The sequence below is a fragment of the Cetorhinus maximus genome, chromosome 18, assembly GCF_964194155.1.
Source record: "Cetorhinus maximus chromosome 18, sCetMax3.hap1.1, whole genome shotgun sequence".
Taxonomy (NCBI): domain Eukaryota; kingdom Metazoa; phylum Chordata; class Chondrichthyes; order Lamniformes; family Cetorhinidae; genus Cetorhinus; species Cetorhinus maximus.
The window spans coordinates 75704917-75714859 of record NC_135896.1 but is presented as its reverse complement, the minus strand read 5'-3'; the positions used below and the strand labels follow the sequence as shown (position 1 = coordinate 75714859).

The following is a 9943-nucleotide window of genomic DNA, read 5'->3' as shown; positions in this document are numbered from 1 at the left end:
GGGAGACTAATCAGTGTGGACTGAGGTCAGAGTTCACTCACTGAACTCATGTCAGAGTTAACTTGCCGTGGACCAATGGCAGAGTTCACTCACTGTGGTCTGAAGTCAGAGTTCACTCACTGTGAACTCCTGTCAGTGTTCACTTGCTGTTGTCTGAGGTCAGAATTCACTTGCTTTGCAATAACTTAACGGCTGTTATTAAATCTCTATTTACAGGGACAAATAGATTGATATTTGGATTCTATGTGAAGAACTCCCGCTGTCCTGTGGGATCTGAGTTTCCCAATCTACCCCATGGATCTCCCGACAGTGGGACCTGCTACCACCAGCCAGAATTGGAAGGCAGTCTTCCCTTTAAAGGAGGATGTCCTTCCTCACCACAAGTACAGGCAACTGCTGCACAGACAATACATTAAAAATGCTTCCCTGAACATGAAATTCTCCCAGGATGTCATCAAGTCCATGATGTTCTACCAGGTCCCATTCAAGGAGAGGGATGACAGCAACATGTTCGATCTCTTTGAGGTTGTTGCGCCCCAAGAGGTGAAACATTACCCCCCAAGCAGGCCCGGCCATTTGAATCGAATGCCACGTCACCGCAATTCCTTATGCCAGAAGCCCAAGCAGGAGGCAGAGGGTAAGGAGGGAATGCTGAGTGCAGATCGTTCTGATCGGAAACCAAGTCCTGGGCGTCCTCACAAGGTCCAGACCTTGTCTGCGGCAGTCCCTTCACCTGAAAGCAGTAGTCCTACGGCACGAACATTGCAGGCGCAAGCAGTGGAACGGGAATTGGAGCAGGGGGAAAGCCCACCCGAGAGAGTGGCGGAGGATTCCCCCAGCCCACAGCGTGAGAAATGGGATGAGTACCTGGTGAAAAAGCTGAGCAAGAGGACAGCGCAGTGGTTGGTGACCAAGCAGATGCCCAAGAGCCCATCTCGCGTCAGGCTAAGCAAACTCCTGCAGGACTGTTATGGCTCTGCCCGTGCCCACGCCCTGGTACAGGATGAGACCATGACCGCCAGTGACTTCCGCCTCTATGACCAAATCAAAGCCCAGGAGCCCAGCGTGGCCATGGTGAGGAAAGTGACCAAGACTCCACTGGCCGCATACTACAGGTACTGACACTGAACAACGAACTCCGTGTCTTTCAATGAGGTATCCCTAGTTGGTTGGTGCAGGCATCCACAGGAGACCCCATATTGGTTGTGTGTTAACCTTGTTGCAATCATAAAACAAGGTGGTTATTCAGTCCACCTTGCCTTTGCCGGCTCTTTGAAAGAGCTATCTCTCCCTGTAGCCTTGCAAATATTCCCATTTCAAGTATACATCCAATTCCCTTTTAGAAGTTACTATTGAATCTGCTTTCATTGCACTTTCAGATAGTGCACTCCAGATCATTGTAAGTGGCTGCATTTAAAAAAAAAATCTTTGCTGGTTACCTTGCCAATTATCTTTAAGCTGTATTCTCCAATTACTGACCTTCCTGCCACTGGAAACAGTTTCTCCCTATTTCCTCTATCACTATCCCTCATAATTTGAACACTTCTATCAAATCTTCCCTTAGCCTTCTCTACTCAAAGGATAACAACCCCAACCTCCACATAACTGAAATTTCTCATCCCTGGTGCTGTTCCAATAAATCTCCTCTGCAACCTCTCTAAGGCCTTACCATCGTTCCCAAAACTCGATGCACAGAACTGGATGCAATGCTTCAGCTGAGGTCTAACCAATATTTAATATTTGGTGGCACAGACATGATGGGCTGAATGGCCTCTTCCTGCACTGTAACTTTTGTATGGTTCTATGGTTTATAATAACTAATAACTCATCATTCTATTAACTTAATAACTCAGCTTTTCTAGTTAACTGTGGCATTACCTGAAACTCATTTACCCTATGTTTGATCTAACCAATTGCATTCCAAAGTGTAATTCTACCATCTACCCTGCTTCCTTCCTGTCAGTTAGGTTGCCCTATTTACTGCCACACAGAGCCCTTTCCTTGAATTGTTCTTCAGCTGGACTTGCAGAGACCTGTAGCTGCAATTGCTCAATGCCAATGCAAGGGCCTCTGAGAGTTTTCAGCTTGGAAAACTGACATTCAGCTCTGGCTCAGGTGGCCACTGACCATCTCATCCAGAAAGCATGTGAGCTGGGCAACCTGGCAAGAAATAGTCCCCCTGGTCTGATCTGGAGTACAGTGTTCGGTCATGGTCACTGCACCTCAGGAAGGATATTTTGGCTTTGAAGTGGGTGCAGCACAGACTTAACCAAAATGATTCCAGTACTTAAAGGGCTCAAGTGTGAGGACGGATTGCACAGACTAGGTTTGTATTCCCTTGAGTTTAGATGGTTGAGGGGTGACTTGATCGCTGTGTTGTAACTTATAACAGACTTGAGTCAGGTAAACGTAGGGAAACTATTTCCTCTGGTGGGGGGGATTCCAGAACAAAGGGACCCAATCTTATAATTAGGCCAGTTAAGGGTGAAGTCAGGAAGCAGGTTCATCACACAAAGGGGAATGGAAACCTGGAACTGAGACTGAGATAGATAGATAGCAGATCAACCATGACCTAATTGAGGGGCAGAATGGCCCCCTAGTGTTCTCATGTATGTGGGGAGAGGTTCTTCTGTTGTGAATTTTGATCTTGGCTGGTGTGGGATGTTGGTGCTGGGGTATAGAATGAAACAACATGGCTCAGGTGTTTTTAAAACCCAAGTTTGGCATTGCCTAATCACTTCTATACTTACTTTTCTCACCTTCACTACTGTTCTTTTCAATCCTGGTGATTTCCTTTATACTGGGTCTTGATCCATCCATCTGAATCAGGTCTGCTAGTAACTCTCAGGAAAGGCTGGCTGAGAATGAGTCGGGAGTTAGGTGATCTCCCTCTGAATCACTTAAAATGGGTGGTAGAGTGGTGGAGACTACAGGAATATGGGGTGGGGAGGCCTGTTCCTGAAACTTCCCTAAAATCTCCCTCTTCTTCCCTGCCCCCAATGCACCCATTGGGGGGGAGGCAATGGCATAGTGATATTGTCACCGGACTAGTAATCCAGAGACCTCGGGTAATGCTCTGGGGACCTGGGTTTGAATCAATAAAAATCTGGAATTAAAAGTCTAATGATGACCATAAAACTATTGTCGATTGTTGTAAAAACCCATCTGGTTCACTAATGTCCTTTAGGGAAGGAAACCTGCTGTCCTTACCTGGTCTGGCCTACATGTGACACCAGATCCACAGCAATGTGGTTGACTCTTAAATGCCCTCTGAAATGGCCTAGCAAGCCACTCATATATATCAATCTGCTAAAAAGTCTAAAAGGAATGGAACCGGACGGACCACCCGGCATTGAACTAGGCAACAGAAATGACAACGGCAAACTCGGCCCTGTTGACCCTGCAAAGTCCTCCTTACTAACATCTGGGGGCTTTTGCCAAAATTGGAGTCTACTCTCCATCTTTAGTAAAGTGATGGAAGGGATCATGAACAGTGCGATTCCTGTTTAACAAAAACCTGCTCACTGAAGCTCAGTTTAGGTCCCGCCAGGGCCACTCAGCCCCTGACCTCATTATAGCCTTGGCTCAAACATAGACAAAAGAGCTGAACTCCAAAGGTGAGGTGAGAGTGACTGCCCTTGACATCAAGGCAGCATTTGACCGAGTGTGGCATCAAGGAGCCCTAGCAAAACTGGAGTTAATGGGAATCGGGGGAAACTCTCCACTAAATTGAGTCATACTTTGCACAAAGGAAGATGGTTGTGGTTGTTGGAGGTCAATCACCTCAGTTTCAGGACATCACTGCAGGAGTTCCTTAGGATCCTATCCTAGGCCCAACCATCTTTAGCTGCTTCATCAATGACCTTCCTTCCATCAAAAGGATGAAGTGGGGATGTTCGCTGATGATTGCACAATGTTCAGCACTACTCATGACGACTTAGATACTAAAGCAGTCCATGTCCAAATGCAGCAAGACCTGGACAATATCCAGGCTTGAGCTGACAAGTGGCAAGTAACATTTGGACCACACAAGAGCCAGGCACTGACAATCTCCAAGAAGATAGAATCTAATCATTGCCCCTTGACATTCAATGGCATTACCATCACTGAATACCCCATTATCAAGATCCTGGGGTTACCATTGACCGGAAACTGAACTGGACTAGCCATATAAATACTGTGGCTACAAAAGCAGGTCAGAGCTTAGGAATCCTGCGGCGAGTAACTCACCACCTGACTCCCCAAAGCCCGTCCACCATCCGCAAGGCACAAGTCAGGAGTGTGATGGAATACTCCCCACTTGCCTGGATAAGTGCAGTTCCAGCAACACTCGAGAAGCTTGCCATCATCCAGGACAAAGCAACCCGCTCGATTGGCACCCCATCCACAAACATTCACTCCCTCCACCACTGACACACAGTGGCAACAGCGTGTACCATCTACAAGATGCACTGCAGGAACTCACCAAGCCTCCTTAGTCAGCACCTTCCAATCCCAAGACTACTACCACCTATAAGGACAAGGGTAGCAGAAAGATCAGGACACCACCACCTGGATGTTCTCCTCCAAGCCATTCACCATCCTGACTTGGGAAAGATATTGCCGTTCCTTCACTGTCGCTGGGTCAAAATCCTGGAACTCCCTCTCTAACAGCACTGTGGGTGTACCTGCACCACATGGACTGCACTGGTTCAAGAGAAGGCAGTTCACCACTATCACCTCAAGGGCAATTAGGGATGGGCAACAAATGCCAACCTAGCCAGCAACACACTCATATCTTGAATGAATAAAAAAAAAACCCAACTTGTGCAATGCCCACCCATCACATGTTAATGGCAATGAGTGGGTGGGTGCTTCCTCCAGAGTCACCTCTTTCTCACCCCCACCCTTCCTCCCCCTCATGACAGGAGGCTATCACAGAGCTGTCTTTTTCACTGTCAAGCATTCCAGAGGCTGGAAGGACTGATTGTAGTCATACTTTGGGGAGCTGTTAGGGAACAGTTTTCTTTAAAGATATTAATCGTTGAAAGGCAGTTCAAACCTTTACAGGAAGCATGGTAGGAAAGAATTTACTTTGATTCATGTAGCTCTGTTTATAATCTCGGGATGAAACTCAGCCAGTGAAGTGCTGCTGATGTAGAATAACAGCACAGAAGAAAGGCCCATCGTGCATGGACCAGCTCTTCAAAAGAGCTGCCCGATGAGTCCCATTGTCCAACTCCTTCCCCGTAGCCCTTCACATTTTGCCTTTTCAAGTATATATCCAACTTCCTTTCAGAAGTTACTCTTGAATCTGCTTCCACAATCCATTCAGGCAGTAGGATGGAGGAGGTAGCCAACAATTTGAAGTACTACCTGGGTCACATTTTAAATTCCCTGAACAATTTAATCTATCTTCTGTATTCACCTCCCAGATGAAGTAATTCTAGTCTGATTAACCCAGGTCTTGATGCTCTTTGCTCATAACTCAGTGCCCTGACACTGGGGGTCTGTTTGAACTTGCATATATCCCTGCTTTGTACTACCAGCCTAGATTAGTTCCTTTTGATGACCACCTTCTCAATTGGAAATGTTAGAACACCGGGAAACACTGTGCTCAGTCTTGAAGCTGAGCTTGATGAAATGAATCACTATGTTAAGACTTAACAGAGTAACCTGGTCCAAGCAAAAGGTGTGTTCAAGAGGTTTGCTGTCAACACTTGTTATCTTTCGGTCTCAACAAAGCAATTGTCCTTCCAAGACTTGCATCCTCTTTCTCTTGTATTCTCTTTTTATTACTGAATCCCATAATCCTTCTGTGTCATGCTCCCCTGTCGCCCTCCCGTACCCCCCCACCAACCCGTCATTGCCCCCCTTCTAATCTCCCCTACTCTTGTATTTCCTTCTCTCACTTCCCTGTATCTGGATCCTTCCTGTATTCCGTGTCCAACCTTGCTAATGCCTTTCCGAATTGATAGGTAGGGTAGGGAGGAAATTCGACAGCTTGGTTTGCTGAAAAGAGTCAAGCCTATTAGACCAAAGGGTGCTTTCCTGTTCCTAAAGGTTTGGGCATAATCAGAGTTCCTGCTCCTGGATCAGGCTTCACCATGATGCCTTCCAAGGTCAAATAGCTTGCCAACACTCACTATTCTTGGGTCAATCATGAATTATGGTAACATACCAGCGAGTGTAGGCCATGGAATGTTACCTGAGCAAGGATAACAACCAAAGACTTGTATTTATATAGCGCTTTTAACGACCACTAGATGTCTCAAAGTGCATTACAGACAATGAAGTACTTATGAATTGTAGTCACTGTTGTAATGTAGGAAACACAGCAGCCAATATACACACAGCGAACTCCCAAAAACAGCAATTTGATAATGACCAGATTATTTGTTTTGTTGTAATGTTGATTGACCAGGACACCAGGGATAACTCCCCTGCTCTTTAAATTAGTGCTATGGATTCTTTTACATCTACCTGAGCAGGCAGATGGGGCCTTGGTTTAACATCTATCTGAAAGATGGCACCTCCGACAGTGCAGCACTCCCTCAGTACAGCATCGAGTATCTGCCTTGATTTTTGTGCTCTGGCCCTGGAGTGGGACTTGAATTTAGGCGAGAATGCTACCCACTGAGTGGCAGCTGACATCAAAAATGAGAATCATAGAAATTACAGCACTGGAGGAGGCCATTCAACCCATTGCAGCTTTGTCTGTGCTAGTTCTTCAAATGGAGTATCTACCCTAATCCCGTTTCCCTGCCCTTTCTCATATCCTAAAAGGGAGAGGATACATCTTGTAAACTTGCAGGAACCGCAAATAACTGTGACAAAGAAAGGTTTAAATGCATATCAGTTACTGGTCATCGTTCTGTTTGAGCAGCTATGATTCAAGAAGATTTCATTTTTTGGGGTGAGGAGGGATCTTTGCTGGCTCTGATTGGAGAGCGATAGCAGTCATGTTGAAGTTTGTGCCCCGTGCTGTCTCTCTGTTGGAGAGGGGAGACATTCTTATATAGCAGGACAAGATATTGATAAGAACATTAGTTATGGCTGGCAGCATGGTGACTGTGATTGGCTTTCCACAGGGTTCCTGGGTTTGAACTGAGTGCGGACATCATGGAGGAACCTGGAGCTGCAAATCAGACTGCGGCCAACCTGATGGTGAAGCACTTTGAACTCCCTCCAAAGCCCAAGACGGTCCTGAATTCAAAGCTTGGAAAGCATGTTTATTACACGGAAAATGTGTTTGAGCAAGAACTGTACACTGGTAACTAGAGGCAGGAGGAACTGCGCACATAACTATTTACTGGATATGCAAAGAGACAGAGCTAGACTTCTAGAAATATTGCTAAATAATAACATTCTTATTTACATTCAACACAGATGACACAATCCAATATTGAATTCTAATTCTCCTTTTCATTCTCCCCATCCCCGTGACATTGATCTGAGATTCCAATGAACAAACCCCCTGCCTCTTCATTCCACGTTGTGGTTCAGGCTTTCAATGGATGTGGTCTGACCTGTGCCAGTCGTGTTGAGTGTGAGCATATGTTTGGTTGTGTAACTTGGGGTCAACAACTCCCCCTCTGTTCAATACACTGGGCAGAATTTTCTGCCTGTCGGGCGGGTGGGCCCGACCCAATCTCCGGCGGGCGGGGAGCCGATCCCCGCCGGAGAAGTGGGCCCTGCTGCCATTTTACGTGGGCGGGTCAATTAAGGCCCGTCCAGCGTGACGTCCGGCAGGAAGCGCTATGCGCTTCCTGTGCAGGCGTGGGGGGAATCCCCAAAAGCGAGAGTGCATGCACACGAAGGAACGCACATCTCCCTGAGGCAAAGTGCTGCCTCAGGGAGATTGCTGACACTTATAAAAATATTAAAAATAGAAAAAAAAACTCCCTAACATGTCCCACTCATGTGACAATGTCACATGAGATGGGACATATTCATAATTAACATAATAACCTTATTAAAATGTTTAAAACCCGACATGAAACCTCATCCCGCCGGTGGATGGAGGTTTCATGTTTTTTCTATTGCCCGCTGGGGCTCCTGACCTGCCCGCCAACCTTAAGGTTGGACGGGCAGGTCCTTTAATTGTTTTAATGATCCTGTCAATGGCCTCAATTGGCCATTGACAGGTTGGCAGGCCCACAGCTGATTTTGCTGTGCCCCCACCTTCCTGAAGATTTAAATGGAGCGGGATGATGTCGGGGGCTCCGCCTGCTCGCCGGCGGCAAAATTCTGCCCACTGTGTATTGGAGCTTCAATTTATTTGAACATGGAAATATCACATTCAGACCTGTTACAGGCTAAAATCTCTGTTGCACTTTCACTTAAATCCTATGCACAGGGGTTTACCGGCATGGCAGTACAACAAGCACAGGACATTACTGCTACATGTAGGCTCATTCAAAAGTCTCAGCTCCTACATTGAGTAAGGTTGCCCCCTGAGTTAATGGCGCAGATCACCCAAGAAGTGCTACTGCAGTAGTATTTTTGGGTTCCTTGAGGTCTTTCTTTCATGAGTTAGCGACTGCCATCACCTAAACAGACTCAGGAATGAGCTGCAGACACCCTGTCCCCACCAATTGATAGGCCCTTTGTTTGGAGTTAAAGTTGCGAAGCAAGTTTATCTGGATAAAGGATGAAAATGACAGTACGGTTTGACACCTGGAAAGTGCAGAACCTGCGAATATTCCAGGGATAACAGCAGCATGTGGCTGAGGTACGATAAAATAATGTTAAACATTCCTGTTATCACTCAGGGATGTATTAGTGTTTGCCCAGGTGCATTATTATGATCTTTACTGGTATTTGAGGCAATTGTTACCAGTCATTTGAGATCAAACAAAGTCATTTATTGAGGTAAAACATCTTTTTCTGCTCTTCGATATATTAATGGGAGAAATTTTCCCAAACATTTGGAGGTAGGGGGAACAAGAAAATATTGAGAGCACATTGGCTCACTGACTTTTTCCCTGTTCTGGCCACTTTTCTCAGGGGCAGGCTATGTGTCTGGATGGCAACCCTCCCACTAGCATTGGGAAACCAATTAAAGCCATTATAGCACCAATTAACTTGCATTTTCCTAGGACAGTGGCATTTTGCCAGAGGCGCAGGGGACCCCTGTCGTTTCTGTAGCAGATCACATCACAGGAGGTGAGAACGTTGTAAGAGATCATATTAAATGATTATGCAGTGATCTTTAAAAGGGTATATAGATTTTCATTCAGCACACCTGCAGGTAAATGCTTTCAAGTGGGAGTATTTACCCTGCAGGTGGATCCACCTGATAGTTTAGGCCATAGGGATTTTTCTGCCAATTCCAGTATTAGTAGCACACTCCATCTCATGGCTCCCTCTCCCCCTCTGTCACATGAGCAGTGCATACCAATCTTGGTGGAGCTGCAGCTGTCCTTCCCTCCTGCACCCCGTGCTGTCTTGCTGTCCCTAATTGGATGGTGCTCCCGGAGGCAGCTTCTTAATTGGTCGACTCCGGAAAGATTGAGCTGAAGGGCAGACTGTTGACACGAGCAGGTTTGAGACCTGGTAATAGTTCTGACTCTTAAAAGATTTTCAAGTGGATAAAATTCTGCTCATTATCTCTGTTCCTCTGATTTAGGACTGGAGAAGAAACCCATCTTGATTTTCACCTACCACCATAGCTCTTTTTAAAAAAAAAAGTCTACCAAAAACAGAATTTCTACTTTTATTACTCCTCTTAATAAGTGAGGAGCTGGACCTAACTCATCAATCACTCCCTTGTTTTTAATTCATTCACAGGATATGGGTCTTGCTGTCAAGGCCAGCATTTATTGCCCTTCCCCAGTTGATCTTGAGAAGGTGGTGAGTTACCTTCTTGAACCACTCCGGTCCTTGTGGTGTAGGTTGCAGGGGTTTTATTACAACTCAGTGGCTTGCTAGAGACCATTTGAGAGGGAAGAGTCGACCAAGC

General features: G+C 46.1%; 1 protein-coding gene across 1 annotated transcript; it reads left to right on the top strand.

Annotated features, from left to right (window-relative positions):
* Positions 1-294: 294 nt before the first annotated feature.
* LOC144693539 (HEAT repeat-containing protein 4-like) lies at positions 295-7854 on the top strand. The gene is made up of 2 exons (XM_078563383.1): positions 295-1115; positions 7071-7854. Exons 1-2 carry the CDS (start codon positions 295-297, stop codon positions 7258-7260), a joined length of 1011 nt encoding a protein of 336 aa, XP_078419509.1. The 3' UTR covers positions 7261-7854.
* Positions 7855-9943: the final 2089 nt, after the last annotated feature.